Below are 19541 nucleotides of genomic sequence, written 5' to 3' on the forward strand. Positions count from 1 at the left end.
GTCCCTCTAAAATTGCCATCAAGGACCACCACTTCCATCCCAAAAGTAAGACAACTGATCCATAGTTCGCAATTTCAAGAGTGGAAATATTTTTCCATTAGTTACACGAAGCGGGAGCGGGGACGGGAGCAGGAGCGGATGATCACAGAAGTGTGAGAGTGCCATTGGGAGCGGTTAGGAAAAATTATTAAAATTATAAATATATTTTAGAATTTTATATTGTTAAATGTCAATATAAAAATATTATTCTACCACATAAAATATTACTATTAAAATTATAAGTTTTTAGTTATATTTCAACATTTTTATTGTAGCACATGATTACATAATAGAGCTCTTGTGCATATTAAGTAGGCGTAAAAGTTAAGAGCATTAATATGACTCTAGAAGGTTAATATCAGATGTACTCACTAACAAGATCAAAACAACTTTAAAGGTACCAATTGCAACTTGAATCGTAAGTCTCTCAACCGTTTTTTGGGTGTAAGTTCCCGTATAGGTAAGAAACAAGTTCCCGTCGTCATTGGGACGGGTTTCTTGGAGTTTCCTTCGACGGGAACGCGGAAACGCGATTCCGTCGAAGAAACGTGGGCATAGTTGAAGGTTCCAGCAACTAAATTTTTTCCCTTTTCTTGAATTGTCTATAGATTCATTATCCAAACACAGCTTGATTTAAGGCCGAATCATCAACAATGGGTATGACAAGAGACACGATATCGTCATGGGTGATGGGCATATGTAAGTCACGACATGCACATGAGCCAAAATAATGTCATGACCACTGAGCACCCCAAGTTCCCAACCACTGCCCACTGCTTTTCTGCTCTCTCCCTCTCTCATGCACATGAGCCAAGATATTTCTCATTTTCATTATATTTGATCTTGAAATTACTTTCTTTTTCTAGAAATCGAAACATCCCACCCCTTTCTGTAAATAAAAATAAAAAATTCTTAAATTAAGTGGGGCCACATACTCCACTTGTCCTGTGTGGGGCTCACATTTATTTGTTTAATTTAATGTGAGAAAATTTGTGCACACAAGTATGTGTATCTCTTTGTGATTTCTATACTTAAGTAAAAGTAGTACTTACATACCATGCACATACATACCTCAGCCAGAGCTGTGCAAGATTTTTTTACACATACCACGCACATGCATTTTTTTGTGGGGTTTATATTGGTTCCACAAATATGGTCCCAACCACTCAATTTTTTAAAATATTATTTTTAGAGTTACTCGCCCTACTATTTGTGAGAAAGCCCTTATCGATATTCAATGAAGTTAATTTTTTTACAAAATCCCAGAAAAAAAAACATTTTTAAAAATATGAGCGATTCAGATAATTTTTGTGAGGCTGAAGATGGTCTCCACAAAAATGTATGTGCATGATCTGTGTTATATAGCAGTAAAGATATTGGTACGGATTACCACCATCTCGGAATCGTTTTGATGGCCTCGCCAGGCCCACCCAGGCCACTGAACGGCCGATTCGAACCGTCCAAAAATTCTAAAATAAAAAACAAGGGGGCCCTCACGATAATCAACGGTATCCGATGCATGTAGGGTGCTCGATCCAAATAGCTCATTTTTCACATATATATATAGGGCCCCCTTGTTTTTTAATTTAGAATTTTTGGACGGCTCGAATTGGCCGTTCGATAGTTGGAATGGACCGGCAATACCGTCGGTACGATTTCAAAATAATGGTGGTCGTGCATATACCTCTATTGGTTATCAATGGTGCTACTACTACACCCAAACACACATTCATACTCACATGAGTGGTGGACCCCACAATGTGTATGGGCCTATCACTCATGTGAGTATGGATGTGTGTTTAGATGTAACTTTGGATGTGTCACTAGAATAATGCATTGGCTATCAATGGTGCAGAAAGGTTTTTCGTTTTTTTGTAGTAAAGTATTAGTGTGTGTGTCTATATATAAATATACACACAGTCCGTCTTCCGTAAGGACTACTTCATTTTAATAAAATGCGGACCTCCCTTTCCCGATTGAATTTCGATGATCCGGGTCGCTCAATGTGTTCAGAACGTGATTTTAAGGTTACCCGCGAGAAATCAGCAAAAAAAATGACCGGGAAGGGCTTCATCCGAGCAGTTTTTGTTTGTTTTTTATCGAACGGTTCAAACAAAAACTGCTCAGATGAAGCCCTTCCCGGTCATTTTTTTTTCCGATTTCTCGCGGGTAACCTTAAAATCACGTTTTGAACACATTGAGCGGCTCGGATCATCGAAATTCAATCGTAAAATGGGAGAAATGAGGAGGTTCGCATTTTAACTAAAATAAGGACTTCCTCATTTGAAACTGACTCTATATATATATATATATATATATATATATATAATACTCCCTCCGTCCCATAATGTTTGTCCGGTCCGCAAAACGGAGACGTAAAAATAATACTACTATTTTTGTAATAAAAGTTGGAAAAAAATTCAACAATTTACTAGATCTCGATGAGCTTTTTTAACTTATGTAAAAAATTTGAATTTTTTCTTGAAAGAAATGCATTATTTTGTAATCTTCGTTTCGCGGACCGGACAAATATTATGGGACGGAGGGAGTAAAAGTCAAAAGGTTTGGGGGGTACGGTATACCTAAGCACAAAAAGTGAGACTAGTGTGGGGAGGGAATGGATTCAACAACAAACAAACAGGACATGGGACGCGTAACCCAGATGGGCCCATCCCCGAGTTACAGCCAAAAACCACACCTGCGCGGCCGCGGGGCTTAAACGGGCCCGTAAACACCCGAATTAATTAACAAATCAAAGTCAAATTCTCTCGCATTAATTTTCTCTCTCCCCTTTGCGTTTCATTTCATTTCATTTCATTCTAGTAGACAACTAAACTTAAACCACCTCGTTTACTACTCTTAAATATACACTGAAAACAAATTCTTCAAACCCACCTGTTCTGTCTGGTAAGCCATCCTTTTCGATTCCATCTGCTGTAGTATTTAGATCCCATCGCAAAATGTATTCCGATTTCAGTTGACTCCGCGGATTCCACTCATCATCTTCTTCCCGCCGGTAACTCTCTCTCTCTCCATTTATCTTTTGCGTATTTGTGTGCTGTAGCCGTTTTCAAAAGTAGCAGATCTAGGGCTCGGGATGCTGAAATTAACAGTAGATGTGTTTCCAAGCATTTTTGTTATTGGATTACGGTAATTAACAGTGGGTTTGTTTCGTGATGAGTAGGTTGTGAGGGGAGGGATCAAGAGAGAGGGCAATCAGAGATGAGTGAGGGGCAGCAGTTTCAGCTGGGGACCATCGGGGCGCTGAGTCTGTCCGTGGTTTCATCGGTATCGATTGTCATTTGCAACAAGGCGCTTATTAGCACACTTGGTTTCACTTTTGGTGAGCAATCTTTCGTTTCCACTTGCGCAAATTTTGTTAATTTCTCCGTCTGATTATGCGTTACTGGTGCTGTTTGTCGATTGTGATGAATTCAGTATTGATCCAATTTTGGACATTCCATACTTACATGGGCATACTAGTGTGTGCAATTGTAAAAATAATACAAAGCTAGTGCGTGCGGAAAGTTTGGCGGTCTAATTGAACCTTTCATGGTTATTGTTGCTTGTGTTTCGAGATGAGAACATATCTCAGGCCAAGTATGTATGGTTTTCGTAGAATGTTAGGGAATCAGTACAGGCATTTTATTACCTTTTTTCAGAATCGTGTGCGTGCGGACTCCACAGAAGTATTTTCGTTTATAGAGATATCAGATCTATTGAAAGGGTATCAAATTTGTTCAATGCATTGGACATTACCAATTATAATGTTTTTTCAGGAAAATTCTGATAGCATTCTGTTTGACACTTTAATCTTTATAAAGCACACAGGAAAGTGAGTGTTTGGTTACTGCAGTCACAGACAAGCTCATCGCTGATGTTAGCAAACCTACTCTAATTAAGGTTACATTTTGATATTAAAAGTACTGCTCTATTGAGTTGGATGAGCTTGCTTGTGCCACGCATTTCTTTGGAAACGAACCCCAAATATCTTCTACCCCACCGCGCAGGAGCGGTGTCTGTGCAGGCGTATCATAGTTGTACAATGTATGGAGTGGCATTAAAAGGGTGTCACTTCAATATAAGTTCTGCGAAAGAACCAACAATATTCTAGTTTTCATTTGTTTCTCTTCTCACAATGGCAGTGCATGGTACAGTGGTGTCACTCGCAGAGTCACAGTATATTGATGCTGATTTCTTTGGTTGGAAAAGGTCTAGAGATTGTGAGAGAAGGTTCTAAATTACTAAGGGAAATGTTGTAGTTTCCTAGATTTTTGCTTGAATTATTCTATTTATCAGGAGTTGTTTCTTTTTTCGCTCCTGTAACTTTGAGGTTGCGTAGGTCATTTATGAGTACGGGATTCTGTTTCATGGCTTCTTTGTGGATTAGATACTAGCCTTCATTATAACGTTGTTTTTAATGCTACAGCTACGACTTTGACAAGCTGGCATCTGCTGGTCACGTTTTGCTCCCTCCATGTGGCTTTATGGATGAAATTTTTTGAGCACAAGCCTTTTGATCGAAATGCTGTGATGGGCTTTGGCATCTTGAATGGGACTTCCATTGGACTTCTGAATCTTAGCTTGGGTTTTAACTCTGTTGGCTTCTACCAGGTAAATTTGATATTTGGAATTAATATCTCGGGGCTATGGTGGTTATATTTGCTATGGAGAACTGTTGTACGACTATTGTACTACTATGTACCCATATTATTCATCCTTTATCCACACAAAAAAGCATATATTCATCATCACATGGACTACTCTTTATTGTCTGAATGGTGACTGCTGAGTCTGAGATTATTGTTGTGATTCTGCCCATGAAAAGACCACCCCAAAACCCAATCTAAAAGGGGGGAAAGAAGAGCAAAAGGAAAAAATAAGGCATCTCTTTTCATTCCATCACACATGAAACTTGTGGGGAAATGTTATCATAATACTTTCTCTATCCTGAATGGATTGTGTTCAACCATTCCTAAAAGTTGGTGATTTCAGATTTTGATTCTTATTTTTTGAATGGGCAGTTTCTGACCTTCTCTCTTGATTTTCCATTTTAGATGACAAAACTGGCAATTATTCCCTGCACAGTTCTCTTGGAGACTATTTTCTTCAGGAAGCAATTCAGGCAAGATTTAATTTCACCCCTTCTTGGCAAAGTGCTATTTTATCCACTTCTTATGCTTTTAGAGAAGATTTGTCTGTTTATATGTATCTCATTAGGTTTGGAACCTGAATCTTATTAACTGGCACCAATGTATGCAACTGGGATCCCTTCCTTGATTAAGCTATGACCATATGGGGCAACTAATGAGGACCAATATTTTTAGAGTGAACGATGGTACCTGGAAATGGATTGTCTTGGTACATGAAAGAGGAATGGAAACATAGTATGTCACATTTCTAGAGTGTAGTACCACGGTAGTGAAATTGATAGAGTGATTTAAGATGTAAAATCAGGTTTCTATCTATAAGTAGAGGTCCAACATAAAAGGGTAGATTGTTCTTCGAATGCAATATGTACAAACACATTTGGTCCGGGCACTCCATTACTATTAGATATTGTTCGTGATATTGTTTTGTATGTTTAATAACAGAAAAATGTATGAAGAAAACAGCTTTTGATGGCTCTGGCTTGCAAACTTCAAAATTTTAGAACAGAAGTTTGGCGTATTTGCGAACTTGCATTCTAGGACATACATTGCCACAATGTAGTATGTTCTTGTCACAAGAGTGTTTTTAGTGCGTGCATCTACCATCATTGTCGGTTATAAAATCATTCGACGTATTTTAAATTGACTGGGTGAATGTCTTCATTGGGCAATTTGCGTTATATTTTTTCATACAGGCAATTGCTACGATGCAGCATGCATTTGTAGTTAGCCAGTCGGTAGCTCAATATGCTTGAAAACCATATAATGCCTCCTGTTAGCATGCATTTACGAGATCAGGATCTCATGTCAGTCGAATGCAATCTATACCTATTAGCAAGAGAATTCTACTTTGGCCTTGCTAGTACTGTACCTTAAGAATTGTTTAATTTATTTATTTTGATCAGCAACACTTAATATTTCTATTCCTACTGTATTTGAGAAATTTAGTAAACTGGGACATAGGATGGGAAAAACATATCATCTTTAGTATTATCGACGTCCAAATGCAATCACTGGGAGATGGAGTTTAGTTATCTTCAATTATTCTTCCTGAAAATATGCCTCCTCTCCCCTCCCCTCCAAAAAGATTGAAAAGACAAGAAAAAGACAGAATTTTTTGAGATCTATCTGTGCTTTGATATCATGTTAGAATTGGCTCCCTCGTTGAAGGGATTCTCTCGGTCTTGGAAGCATCCACGTCAGTATGAGCTTGTAATGGTTTCTTTAGGATGGCTCATTTTTTCAACATTCATGATTCACTTCTCTTCGCTGATCTGTGTCCTGTTTTCCTAATCAGCAAAGGGAAATTTCATAATCATGAAACATGTACCATGAAATGGACAATACTGAAAAAGAGAAGCATTGAGAGAGCTTCGAAGAGTACAATGACTCTCCTGGTGTTGCTGCCTGCTTGAACTTAACTTACCCCTCAAGCCTCACAGATATTAACAAAGTAAAAATAACAGGCAAAAAAGCTCTGACCAGGTGCCACTTGTAAACAATTAACCGGAACAAGAAACTCAATCAAAAGACGCCGAAAGATAACAAATGTTTTCGGTCTTTTGCAATCTCCCACTGTTGTTGGTTTGATTTTATGTCTCTCAGTTACCAATGGATTTTATGTGCACCAGCAATTTTGTTTCTTTTGGGCTTTAAGTTAGTTTATTGTATTAAATTTGAGCATATAACTTTAGGCAATGTCGATTCCCCCCCCCCCCCCCCCCCCCCCTCTCTCATTTTCTTGGTTAAGCTATGCATCAATGCAGTTACAAGTTCATATTATGACGTCTACTTAAAATGATGTGCAGTCGAAATGTCCAGCTCTCACTTTCCATCCTACTTTTGGGTGTTGGGATTGCAACCGTGACTGATCTGCAGCTCAATGTCCTGGGAAGTGTCTTGTCTTTGCTTGCAGTTATCACGACCTGCATAGCTCAGATTGTATCCTCAGCTGCGTTATTGTTTTTGCCTGTTTCCTTTCTTATACCTGTGCCAAGGTTCATTTGAAGCAATTTTACAATTATATCCGACGTGAAAAAAAGAGAGAGAAGAAGATTGCATTTCATAGGTTTTGAAGATTGCATTTCATAGGTTCATTTGAAAAAAGAAGAAGATTGCATTTGAAGATTGCATTTCATAGGTTTATTTCCAAGGTTCATTTGAAGATTGCATTTCATAGGTTAGGCACCTTTCATGATTTGTACTGCATCATTAAAATTTAGCCTGCTGTTTTAAGACCTTAATCGGCTACTTCTAGATGACCAATACCATCCAGAAGAAGTTCAAAGTTTCTTCAACCCAACTCTTGTACCAATCTTGCCCCTATCAGGCAATCACTTTATTTGTCACTGGCCCATTTGTAGATGGGCTTTTGACAGATAAGAATGTCTTCTCTTTCCATTATACCCCTTTAGTGCTGGTAAGAATTTAAAGACTGATCCCCTCCCAGTTGCTCTCTTCAAACTTATTCTCAAAATGTTACTTTCGCTCATATTTTCTTCATTGCAGGGCTTCATTGTCCTATCCTGTCTCATATCAGTCTCTGTGAACTTCAGTACCTTTCTGGTAATAGGAAAGACATCTCCAGTCACCTATCAGGTCCTGGGACATCTTAAAACATGCCTAGTTTTGGGATTCGGCTATGTTCTTCTCCGTGACCCGTTCAGCTGGCGTAACATTCTTGGAATCCTCATTGCTGTGGTTGGGATGGTACTCTATTCGTATTGCTGTTCGCTTGAGAGCCAGCAAAAGGCCAGTGAAGCAGCAGCACAACTGATGCCGGTACTTTCACATTCTACCCTTTTACCCTATCGTGTATTCTCGTAATTCACGTAATGAGGACGTCTGTTAGATAAGCTCAATTGCTTGGGTATGTAAGATCTCTTCACCAAATAACTCAAGTTATATGCAAAGTTTCATCGCGGTGTCAGAGTCACCCAGTCTAAACTTAAACCAAACCAAGTCCCAATCAATTGGTGTCAGCTAATATTCAAAATATCATTTATGTCATAAGGATCTAACAAGATTAGCCCCCACCTCGCAACGGCAAACCCGAGAGAGAATGTGCAGTGATAGACCTAAAAAGGTTCTAAGAGGCTATATGTCACAAACCCAAAATGAGCTTCCACATCAGGGCAGATGTTTGATAATACCATGTTTCTTGGGTATGGAATTACTTGACCTAGCATTTGTGGAAATTTCTTTTCTTTGAAATCCCAACTGTCTTGTCATCCTACTTGGTTTCTTTACTTGACCTTGCATTTGTTATTCATCTTTACCTTTTTGTCTTGTCATACCTCTTGGTTTGTAATGGTAAGATATTACTCTAATCCTCTTCTCTTTTGAACCATTCAAGGCAAAGGAAAGCGAATTTGTTCCCCTGATTGCCGAGGAAACTGGAGCTAGCATCTTAACTCCGGGCGTCGCTTCAAACAAGGATCTGCACGCATGAAGCTTCCTCAATCTTTATTGATTAATTTACCCCCAGTTGAAGACATTGATAGACAAAACTGTTTACAGGCGATGAAGATGTCGCTGCTAGATATCTACATGTATAACACAGCACAGAGTTGGGCTTTTTTAGGAGAGAAACTGTTTTTGGTTGTTTGCCAAAGTTGAAGGAAACGACTCTCGTTATACTAGCAGTTTTGGATATTACGTTTGTAAGAGTAAAGGTCTGCCAACATATGTTTACTGCCGATAAGTTATTATTGTGGACGGTTACACAGTCTCATTTTTTAAAGAATGGGATACGTAGACATACAGTCTTGAAAATTAACTTCTATCCAGTCCAGAGATGGTGACAGGTTGAAGCCTGCCTCTCTCTCTCTCTCTCTCTCTCTCTCTCTCTCTCTCTCTCTCTCGTTCGTGCCGGTTCACACACAGGGACTATTACGGTTTAGCTGCCTGACCATATGAAATGAAGATTGATATCTCAAAACCCAGTTGGCCCGTTGGTTGGGCACTTGTACTCCAATTCTAGGGATTGGAGTTCTTTTGTTATTGATTGGATTCGAGTTCAACCATCCTTAACAACGACTAACACTTTTTTCCCTTCCAAAAAAATCAAAAACAAAGAGACAAATGAACTTTCTGGCTTGATTCCTCATATGAGAGTACGAGACAACTTTGTCCCACCCTACCCTAGAACAAATTCATTTTGTCACTAAAAATAATCAAGGAATATATGTTACACGATTCACTTATCCCATCATGCCAAAAAAGCAATGTTTTAAAATTGCTAGGCGCTAGTTGGGAGGGAAAGGGGCGCCTAGGCACTGACTAGTCGGCCGCCTAGCGCCTGGGCGGGGTCTAAGCGTTCGACTAGTCGGCAGTCTAATCTAAACGTCGAACCACCACCTAGCGCCTAGGCGGGGACTAATCGGCCTAGGCGGCCACCTTTTAGAACACTGCTAAAAATAGTACATATACTCCTTGATGATATCAACACCTAGTTAATCTAGATTTCATATTTCAATGTAGCTTCATTATTTGTGTTGTTGATCTTTTGTAAACTGGTTAATCATCAATTGAATTTCTTTCTCTTTCAAAAAATATTCCCAAGAAACAAAGTACCGTTGTTGACGCAAGGAGCAAAAGAGTGAACAATGTCTGTCGCATACAAACCTTTTAGTGTTGAGATACACGCGGTGGGTTGCAATATTGTTGTTCTTTAATATGTTTCTTGCTCTTTCACCAAATAAATATTTTTTAATGCAAATCCAGAATCGTCCGGTACATATTTTGTGAAATCCACGTGCATCGGACAGTTCTAAACACATCTCTATCTGAATTTGTCCACCAAAGTATGGAAAAGGGTAAACCCAAAAATGATGAACTGATTTGAGATATGGATGTGTTTACAACAGACAAATTGAGATAGAGATGTATTTGTTTCTCTAGTAAAAAATACTTAAATACGGAGTAAACTGGTTTGTTAAGGAACGGGAAAAGGGTAAAAGCCAAAAAAGGAAAGCTCAGATGCGCAGCAATTTTCGTCCAAGAATCAGACGGCAGTGATAGACCCAACCATCACAGAGGGCGCACAAATATCATCACAGCTCTCAAAGTTGCACCAGCCGGGAATCGAACCCGGGTCTGTACCGTGGCAGGGTACTATTCTACCACTAGACCACTGGTGCTTGTTGTTAACAGGAGACTAAATTTTTTTATTTATACTGTTATTCGTATTCATAATCTACTAGTAGTACCATGTTTCAAACGTTGGTGAGTGATCTAGTGACGAGTTAATCAAACAATACATATTGACAATTAGCTTTTTGACAACAATACATGTCAATTGAAAAATTTGCGACTTAATGCACATGAGTTATGAATAGTAGCACTTACGAAGATTGTCAATTAACTGAATTAAGTGATTTGTAAAAATACAGAAGAAAGCAAAAACAGTATCTCTCCAAAATGTTTGTAATTAACAATCTTTCATTTGTAAAAAAGGTCGTATCGGTAATAGGAAATAACGAAGACAAAATAGGAAACCATTATCAAGGAAAATAAAGGAAATATGAATCCTACATGCTCACCTTTCTTTTTTTCCTTTTTTTTTTTGGTAGTGACATACTCACCTATCTAATGATAAAAGAAGGGTAGCCATAATGCCACGAGTGTTTTTTTATGCTGCCACGACTGTTTTGTACAATCTGACAATTATACCCATTTTCTTGGAAAAAATATTCCATGCTTTTCATGCTCTTGAAACTGAACCGATCTCTCATCTCTCTCTAGTACTGTAGTACATTTCTTCGGCCTTCCTCACCTTCTCACACCTCACATTGTCCTCTGCCTCCCTCGAAGTTTCCACCTCGTATTTTCATCTCTTTCTTCTCTAGCTTTGGGTTCTTCTCTAGCTTTGGGTTCCAGCGACGACCTCCATTGCCAATAATTAATCGACGGGAACAACCATCGTCGAGAATGGAAATTATGAAACTGTGTTCATGCTCCTCATTCTCTGTGGTTTCCATACTTCCCCTGTTTTCCATGGAGCCCAAAATCTTCACGTTCACTGACTTTGAAATTGTCTTGCTATTTCAACTGCACCCTTTAAAAAGGCCACCTGTTCAACCAAAAAAACTACACCCTTCGAAATAAGTAATACCCTTGGGATCAATGTATCGCGCCATTGGAGCTTTGATTCACATGAAATATCGGCCGAGCAAATTTACGACGAACCTTTAATTGCTACCATGAAACAGACTATCAGATGCTCATGTGATTTTAGTCGTCGATTTGAGGCGGGTTAGGATTACGATTGCTGGTTCGAAAAAATTCAAAACTTCGAAGGATGGAAATCGGTTAAAAGGAAGTGGTCTTCGCCGTTAGGTGATCCATCTTTGCCATTGGAAATGGTGAAGACGAGGGAGAGAAAAAAGTGGATTTTGGCCTTAGGAAAGTGCCTAGGAGAGAAAATGTCTGTAGAATTCTGTGTGTGATTGTGCACCTTCGCATGCGGATAAAATTGTCTAATGGTACAAAATGTCGTGGCAGGAGCAAAATCTATCGTGGCCTCATCACTTGCCATAATTTTTTATAATAGGAAAGAAGAAGACTTAAATTCCATATCGAAATCTTTCTTTCTTATCTAGTTTTTCTTTCTCAAGATTGAAAAAAAAAAACAAAAACATTAGAGGTAGAGATGAGTAGATTAGTAGAATCATGAGTTAAATGGAGCAATGTGTGTGCCCACAGACCACGAGGAGGGTGGGCGTCTTGGTTTTAAATCTTTAAGGGCTTGTTCGCTTAAGAGTTTTGAATTTTGGATTCTAATAATTATATCATATTTCTCTCCAATCATTATTCTCATTTTTTTCTTTTACCTCTCCTCAATCATTACTCTTATTTCCAATCGTTGCTCTATTTCTTTCTACACTTATTATCTACAAATCCAAAATCTAAAAACGAACGGGACCTAAGGGTGTGGCATAGGGCTGCCTTGTCTAAGCTGCTTTGGGCCATTGGTAGCAAAACAGACGCTCTTTGGATCAGATGGATCCATACTTACTTGATCAAAAACCAGTGTGTGTGGTCTATGAACATTCCTTCTACTGCTTTATGGACAATTAGGAAGATCTTTAATCTGCGACAAAAGGTTCAGGTTTGGGTTAAAAGTTAGAACTGTTGTGAGTAATGGTTTGAACACTTTCACCCTCTTGGCCCTCTTAAGGCTTGGTTTGGAGATAGATTAGATTACAATTGACTTAGATCTCACTCATCTAAGGTGGCTTCTATCATCCGAGATAATGCTTGGCATTGGGATAGAACTAGAAACCCTATTGTCAGATCACGAGGACTCGGTTCTTTGGACTTTAACTGCAACTGGCCAATTCTCCATTAAATTTGCTTGGCAGGGCCTGAGAAGTCATTCCCCCGAGGTTTTTTGGGTGCAATCCGGTTTGGTTTCGACGTGTAGATCCTAGATGGTCTGTTATTGGATGGTTGGCTATCTTAGCAAGGTTATCTGCAAAAGACAGAATGCATATGTGGGGGATCATTGATAATGCTGATTGTGTCCTACGCTCTGGGGGTACTATGGAGAATCACTCTAACTTATTCTTTTCATGCCCTTTCTCTTCCCTAGTCTGAGCATATGCTCACCAAGAACAATATTACCAAATCACTTGGAAATCTGATGTAGGAGTGGACTGGTTGTGAGTCTTATGACATAATATGAAGGGTAATGGATTTTATTTTTACAGTCCTTGTGCGAACTGTCTCTAGTTGCTATCATTTATGACCAATGGAAGGGGAGAAATCCAGAATCTTTCAGCATAAGATGGTAAATGTGGATGAAGTGATGAAGAGAATAGTTACATATATGAGATTCTGTATCGGTTCTTAGAGAAGAGTGAAGTGTACAACTGCAAATTATCAGTTGTGTTTGGCATGGCAAATCTCTCTTGAACTAATTCATACCGGAGGTATATAATTCGTTATTGTAACAATCAAATCCTAATTCACCCAAGATTACGAACATTCCAAATATAACCTACTTCAGATCAGCTCCGAATGATTAAACTTCAAAAAAAATAAAAGTATGAAAAACTTTACAGATGGTGAGTTGGAGAGGAGAGGGCACCAAAAAAGTAAGGGCGCAGCTATTCGCAGCCCTTTATTTTCTCCCATAATCCATTATATTTCGGTAAATGGTTGTTGAAAATCATAAATAACATTTCGGTAAATTGCTGTTGAAAATAATATTATATTTCGGTAACTACATGTCGAAAATATGTTCAACTTTCAGTAAACAACTGCCGAACATACATTTTTGGTAAATATTTGTTGAAAAAAATATTATATTTCGGTAATTGGATGCTGAAAATATATCTCAATTTCGATAACAAACTGTCGAGTATAATTGAAAATTTTTAACGGGCTATGGGAGAAAATAGAGGGCTGCGAATAGCAGCGCCCAAAAGTAATTGGAGCTCACACTTAAATCGCATTCCAAAGACGCAAGTTTGGTTCCTGTCATTTTGAAAATGGCGTCGTCGCAAAGCAGTTGAAAGCTCTCATCTTGGGTAGTGGATCAGCGGGTACCCATGCACGAATAAACTTGTGTTTCAGAAATACGAGTTTTTATTAATCCAAACGCCATTGTTAAGCAAAAGTTTGCAGCTAAGTAAAAAAATTCCCCGTCCATAAGCAAAAATTCGCGGCCACAGTTGACGTTTTCACATCGTGTTTCAGAAATGTGAGTTCCCATTAACCCAAATGATGTCGTTGCAAAAGTTGGCGGCCAAGAGCAAAAGTTTGCTGTCACAAGCCTTATGTGTTATTGTTTATGTTTCTACACTTATAGGAAGAACTCCATTATTGAAAGCATGATTATCGTTCGCGAATCTTGTGTATTTACATGCATCTTGGCTGCAACGAATTACACGTGGCCGCGTGGAATTATAACTGGCCGCAAATTATTGAAAGCGTGATTACTATTCGTGAATCTCGTGTGTTTATCGCTTCTTGGACGCGACAAATTATACCTGACCGCTAATAATTTCACTTGGCCGCGTGTAATTACAATTGTCCGCCAATTATTAAAAGCGTGATTACCATTTGCGAATTTCATATGTTTAGATGCGCCTCGGCCGCAACAAACTACACATGGACGCGTGGAATTACAATTGGCCGCAAATTTATTAAAAGCGTGATTAAAATTCGAGAATTTCATGTGTTTACTTGTGCCTTGGCCGCGACAAACTACACTTGGCCACGTGTAATTACAACTGGCCGCCAATTATTGAAAGCGTGATGAACATTCGCGATTCTCATATGTTTACATGCACCTTGGCCTCGATTAACTACAATTGGCCGCCTATAATTACAACTGGCCGCTTGGAACTGCAACTGGCCGCTTATAATAGAATATAAGCGTGGCTCTGTTTTACGCTTTCCGAATAACGCGGTAACGAGCCACACAGTGTTTCTGTTTCAAATAGGAAGATCTCCATCGCTTTTTTCTCTCTCTCTCTCTCTCTCCAAGAATGGCCAGAAAACATTCCCCCTCCATAACACCCCGCACCAGATCTCGACTCCTCCTTTTCCTCCTCTCTCTCCTCTTCAACACCATCTCCTTCTTTACATCTCCTTCCGATTCCCTCCCGCTCCGTTCCTCCCCAAACTCTAACCCCAGCGCCGACTACTCCTTCGTCGCCTCCCTCGAGAAATTCCTTGCCCAAAAACCTCGCGCTCTATTGGATGACGCCGTGGCTTCAGAGGGCGAACAAGGCGTGAAGAAGCTGGACGATATCAATATGATTTGGAAAACAGAGACCGAAAGGCTCTACGGCGACCCGTTTTTTCCTCCCCTTAGGGTTTACGTTTACGAGATGCTGAAGAAGTTCACGTACGATCTGCTGACGTTGTTTCGGAATAGGTACAGAGAGACGTCGAATCTCACTTTGAATGGTAGCCCTGTGCACCGTCTGATCGAACAGGCATGTGTGCTTTTGTCCCTTTATTCCCAATTTCTGTACCTAATTTCGCTTGCATGTTTGATTCCGGAAATCTTGCATGTTTAAATTTTTGCATTGACTGGCGGGACGTTTTTATGTGCTGGAGATACATGCATTGATGGACTCTCGATTTGGTTGGCTCTAGGGTTTTCTTTGAATTTTGTTTCTATACATCTTATTTGCCGATTTGCATGTCTTTGTTATGCTAATTTCTTTGGGTTGGATGTATATATCTGTGATTTCCGTTTGGAATTTGTCTTTGAATAAACTTTGTATTTTTTCTGGTTGTTTTCCGGTGTTCTTTGCAAAGGGTGCAATCTAAATGTTACTTGCCAGAATGCATAAATTCTCAGCTGGCTCAATGATAGAGTTTACATAAGCTATCCTCAATTTCCCACAATCCCATTGATTTGTATTTTGTGCCTTTCTGATAGGTGACTGCACGCCTCTATTTTGATTAAGGTAGGAGGAACTACAGACAATCTTGAATAAAGTTGTGCAAAGTTTGCTACTTGAGCCTTACCCATCAGATTGATAATTGCTCAGAAGGCTGGTATGATATTTCAACTGGATTAAAATAACTGTGTGTTTTGGCATTTTATAAACTAGTTTTTGTTAATCTCTTCCTATCTATTGCAGCCTTGTGTTAGCTAGAACAAAGGAGTATTGTTCAATGTCCAGTATTCCATGGAAAGATCAGAGTAAGTTCGTAAATTCATTTTCTGATTCACATAGTACATTATGACATATCCAGAGAAGAGAGCAAAAAAAAAAAAAACTTTTCAAAAAAATATCAAAAGAAGAGCTGCAGCTTAAAATGTGTACATCACATCGCATAAAGGGACAGCCTCTACGATTACGCCCATCCAAGATGAAATTTATGTTGTTTTAGTTGTGGACTCTTCTATTTCTTTTACATTTCTGCTGTGGGCCATTTCCCTCTGAATCTTTGTATTTTTACTATCATCAGGACAAAAAAGTGAAGAAGTTGTTTCTACCACTTGCTGCTGCTCCTCTTCCTGTTGGAGTAATTACCCAAGATATGCAACATGTCAATATGGCTCCAAGAATTCTTTCGGAAGGTAACCAGCTCTGTTAACCCACACATTTGTTTTAAACATTTTACTAAGTTGGGTTAGTGGCTAGAGTATGTCTATTGGTACTACCATACTGCAATGGATGAATGGTATGGATGAATGGTATGACCTGGACAGATGTGGTCATTTTTTTGTGTATTCGTGGACTTGACTGAATTAAAAGAGCTTAATTGCATTTTGCTAATTTGTGAGATATAAGAGATTAGGAAATAGTATGATAATTGAAATAATTTGGCTAGATAAATACATGGTTTCATCACAATAAGAAGCCACTATCCTTTGTATTTGGTTTCTAAGGTATCCATACTACTTTAGAGTGTTCCCTGAGAAAAGATAGTGAAGAGAAGGGTGAAGCACCAGTCTTGTTCAGGTGATCGAAGGAGTGGTTCTACTCAAAAAGCATTTTTAGGGTTGTAAAAGTTTTATCGTATTTCTTTTTTATGCTTGGGCCATCTATCTACCTTGCTTAGTCTATGTTTTGGAGATTAACTCTTTCCGACTGTTCGATATGTTTTTATACTATTGAGCTCATGATAACAGTGAATTTAAATCTTTTTTTTTCTTCTCTTCATTGCTATGCCAGTATGCCCAAATTGGTACCTTGGCCAATCAAAAACTTGCTAAAGAGGAGCTATTAGAATACAATGAAGATGGACTTTTGTTTGTGAAAAAGACTTGATCATAGTTCCTGCTTGTTTTAGCTTTGATTGAAACTTGTACAATCCACCGAGGTGGAGTCCTTGGAGCATTAATTCTTGGTATGGGAGATTACGGTCTTATCCTTTCAAAAATGAAAAGTGCGGGTTTTAATATAACTTGTAATATTCAAGTTTTTCTGTTTTGTATTGGTATAGGTAAATCTGAAGTCAAGAATCAGAATTCGAAGCTCCACTTGCGCTAAATCTGAAGTCAAGAATCATAAATCTGAAGTCAAGTTTTTTTTTGGCTGTATTTGAATCAAGGTTTTAGCCTTTAGGTAAGAAAAGGAAATGAAAACGGAGGGTAACGGTTCCAAATACAGGCAAAATCCATTTTTGTTGTACAAATGAATCATTACGATGCCCGCTTTCTGCATTGTTTCCATTTTTGTTGTACATGGTAAGATGGAAACATGTAAATGCATTTGCTTCAGCTTCGGCGGTTGTTATACTTCTTCATTTAGAGGAAGAACGATTCTACTTTTATCACTTTCTACGTTTATCACTTTGATTCCATATGATCAAACTTATGCATACAACTTTGGCTACGCTCATCCACATTTAAAAGTTCAGAACCAATCAAAATCGATATCCACAATGGGCATGACAGATGTGCCTTGTTCACCAAGTTTTATATATAACGACCTTTCGCGCGCTTCATTTTACTGTACCCGCTGAAAAGCAAGCAAGCACCCTAGACTAGAGATCCGTCGCGGCAAACAAAGGTTTCGTCACAGATCCCATTGCCATAAAAATGGTGAGCAAAATCTCCCGATCTATAAACTGATTTCTCATCTTTGTTAGTACTTTCGGTTGTCATTGATTTTTGGCTGTATCGATTGATCTCTGTATTTGTTGCGTAGACTTTCAATCGAAGGAATGGCGGCCGCAACAAGCATGGCCGCGGCCATGTTGACCCCATCCACTGCTCTAACTGCGGCAAATTCTTCCCCAAGGTTAGGGCTAAAATGGAAGACGGACTAGGGCTGAGATAGATTTTTTTATTTTTTATTTTTGATTCATGTCATGCATACATAACTACAATCCTTAACACGAAATATTTCAAAACAATCCCATTCAATAGTTATTTGAGGGCATGCCTTCGCTCATGGAGGCGTATCAAAAAGTCTGATGAGAATAGGTTACTTTGTATTCATTGGAATATCCCTTTCTGTGTTTTTTCTTGTAGTTGACTGAGAGCCTCAATGCTCCTTTTCTTTGTCTGAGCCTAGTCTTACAATAGGCTTTTGATTTTCTGTATGTTTTGATCAGAGGAATGCCCCGTTGCTCCTGTATTGGTGTTTCTTCCAATGAAAGCGTAACTTAAACCCCCAAACCACCCCCCCCCCCCCCCCCCCCCCCCCCCCATTTCAAATTAGTCATGACAGAATTCTCAAACTTTACAACAATATACCTATTAGATGTGAGGAATTTTCTTTGAAATGAATAATAATGCGAAATCTCTTAATTTGAAATCCCCACGTATCCAAACACAGGCTAGATTGTGTTCCTTAATTTCACCATTGTCGTGATTGTGCATGTTTTTATGTGTTTGTGCTAAGAAATGTTTGACGCGGTAGGATCGTTTCGATTCTGTGTGTTTAGTTTTTCAAGAATCAAGTGATTGAACTCTAATAGATGTTGGGCCCTTTTATTAGGACAAAGCTATCAAGAGGTTTCTTGTGAGAAACATGGTTGAGCAAGCTGCTGTTACGGATATCCAAGAAGCTTGTGCCTTTGATGGTATCATTTACTTTCCCTATGCTATTTTACTTTTCATACTTGTACTTCTGTTGGCATTGTCGTTTTTGATAACCATGATGACAACTAACGACTAGCTTTGCTGCTACCTTCATGGTTAAGGCTACACGCTACCTAAGCTGTACGTGAAGATGGAGTACAGTGTATCTTGTGCTATTCACTCCAAAGTTGTCAGGGTTCGTTTGGACAATGATAGGAAAAACCGTGAGCCTCCCCAGCTCTTTGGGCGCAGGGTATGTCCCCTCATGTTTCATTCATCACGAACTATTATGCTACTTTGTTATGCTTTGTTGATTTGATTTGTTTCCATACAAGTAATTTTGTTGGGTACATTGTCCCTATGTAACTCCAGATCTGCCTAACATGAGCTTTCTACATTAAACAAGACGTTTTGCCATACAATCACGTTAATTTTATTGAATTACCCACCTCTGATACTAACTAAAATTATTAGCTATTGATGAACAACAAAAAAAGCCTAGAATTAGATAGTCATTCTACCTTTTAGCATTTGTTATAGTTTCCCTTGATTACTTGAAATTGTTGAGTTTCCTATCAATAGTGTTACTTATGTGAATTTCTTTTTGTTTGTGTCAGGACGATATGCCAAAACCAGGTCAAGCACCGCGCCCTGCAGGAGCTGCTGCTCCGCCTCGTCCCTTAAAGCCTTCTTTTTGTCTGCTCTAGTTCAAGGGTTTTGGTTTATATGGTGCAGAGTTTCATTATGTCTTTGATATACAAAGGGTTTGACCTTAATTAGTAATGCGGTTTATTTTATTAGCTTTAGTGCCTTGTTATCGTACTGAATTTGCCAAAGTCTTTGCCAAA

At 38.8% G+C, this 19541-nt stretch overlaps 2 protein-coding genes and 2 non-coding genes across 5 annotated transcripts; 2 read left to right on the plus strand and 2 right to left on the minus strand.

Annotated features, from left to right (window-relative positions):
- Positions 1 to 2765: 2765 nt before the first annotated feature.
- LOC131314219 (UDP-xylose transporter 3-like) lies at positions 2766 to 8984 on the plus strand. Its single transcript, XM_058342723.1, has 8 exons — positions 2766 to 3055; positions 3224 to 3382; positions 4469 to 4653; positions 5097 to 5164; positions 6998 to 7130; positions 7447 to 7608; positions 7698 to 7970; positions 8545 to 8984. The coding sequence occupies exons 2-8, from the start codon at positions 3262 to 3264 to the stop codon at positions 8638 to 8640; spliced, it is 1038 nt and encodes a 345-aa protein (XP_058198706.1). The 5' UTR covers positions 2766 to 3055; positions 3224 to 3261; the 3' UTR covers positions 8641 to 8984.
- A 1177-nt stretch (positions 8985 to 10161) lies between these two features.
- Positions 10162 to 10252, minus strand: LOC131315421 (small nucleolar RNA snoR114). Its single transcript, XR_009196750.1, has one exon. It is a non-coding gene; the product is annotated as a small nucleolar RNA snoR114 (small nucleolar RNA).
- Positions 10253 to 10259: 7 nt separating this feature from the next.
- Positions 10260 to 10330, minus strand: TRNAG-GCC (transfer RNA glycine (anticodon GCC)). The gene has a single exon. It is a non-coding gene; the product is annotated as a tRNA-Gly (tRNA).
- Positions 10331 to 14669: 4339 nt separating this feature from the next.
- LOC131314220 (uncharacterized) lies at positions 14670 to 19541 on the plus strand. Of its 2 annotated transcripts, XM_058342724.1 has the most exons (10): positions 14681 to 15139; positions 15592 to 15710; positions 15797 to 15858; positions 16128 to 16239; positions 16838 to 17012; positions 17109 to 17709; positions 17816 to 17908; positions 18611 to 18695; positions 18816 to 18946; positions 19311 to 19541. In XM_058342724.1, the coding sequence occupies exons 6-10, from the start codon at positions 17707 to 17709 to the stop codon at positions 19398 to 19400; spliced, it is 402 nt and encodes a 133-aa protein (XP_058198707.1). In that variant the 5' UTR covers positions 14681 to 15139; positions 15592 to 15710; positions 15797 to 15858; positions 16128 to 16239; positions 16838 to 17012; positions 17109 to 17706; the 3' UTR covers positions 19401 to 19541. The 2 variants fall into 2 exon arrangements, 1 of the variants encoding a protein (XP_058198707.1); XR_009196331.1 differs by lacking the exons at positions 16128 to 16239; positions 16838 to 17012; positions 17109 to 17709; ... (2 more) ...; positions 18816 to 18946; positions 19311 to 19541 and having other exon boundaries at positions 14670 to 15139; positions 15797 to 15859.

Source organism: Rhododendron vialii, chromosome 13a (genome assembly GCF_030253575.1).
Source record: "Rhododendron vialii isolate Sample 1 chromosome 13a, ASM3025357v1".
In the NCBI taxonomy this organism is placed as follows: domain Eukaryota; kingdom Viridiplantae; phylum Streptophyta; class Magnoliopsida; order Ericales; family Ericaceae; genus Rhododendron; species Rhododendron vialii.

Bases quoted from the DNA above. Each gene is read 5' to 3' on its own strand.
- LOC131314220 (XM_058342724.1), top strand. The intron at 17,909-18,610 runs GTTAGGGCTAAA...CCCTTTTATTAG, and splicing joins GCGGCAAATTCTTCCCCAAG to GACAAAGCTATCAAGAGGTT. The intron at 18,696-18,815 runs GTATCATTTACT...TTCATGGTTAAG, and splicing joins AGAAGCTTGTGCCTTTGATG to GCTACACGCTACCTAAGCTG.
- LOC131314219 (XM_058342723.1), top strand. From the start codon at position 3,262: ATGAGTGAGGGGCAGCAGTTTCAGCTGGGGACCATCGGGGCGCTGAGT. The intron at 4,654-5,096 runs GTAAATTTGATA...TTTCCATTTTAG, and splicing joins ACTCTGTTGGCTTCTACCAG to ATGACAAAACTGGCAATTAT. The intron at 7,971-8,544 runs GTACTTTCACAT...GAACCATTCAAG, and splicing joins CAGCAGCACAACTGATGCCG to GCAAAGGAAAGCGAATTTGT.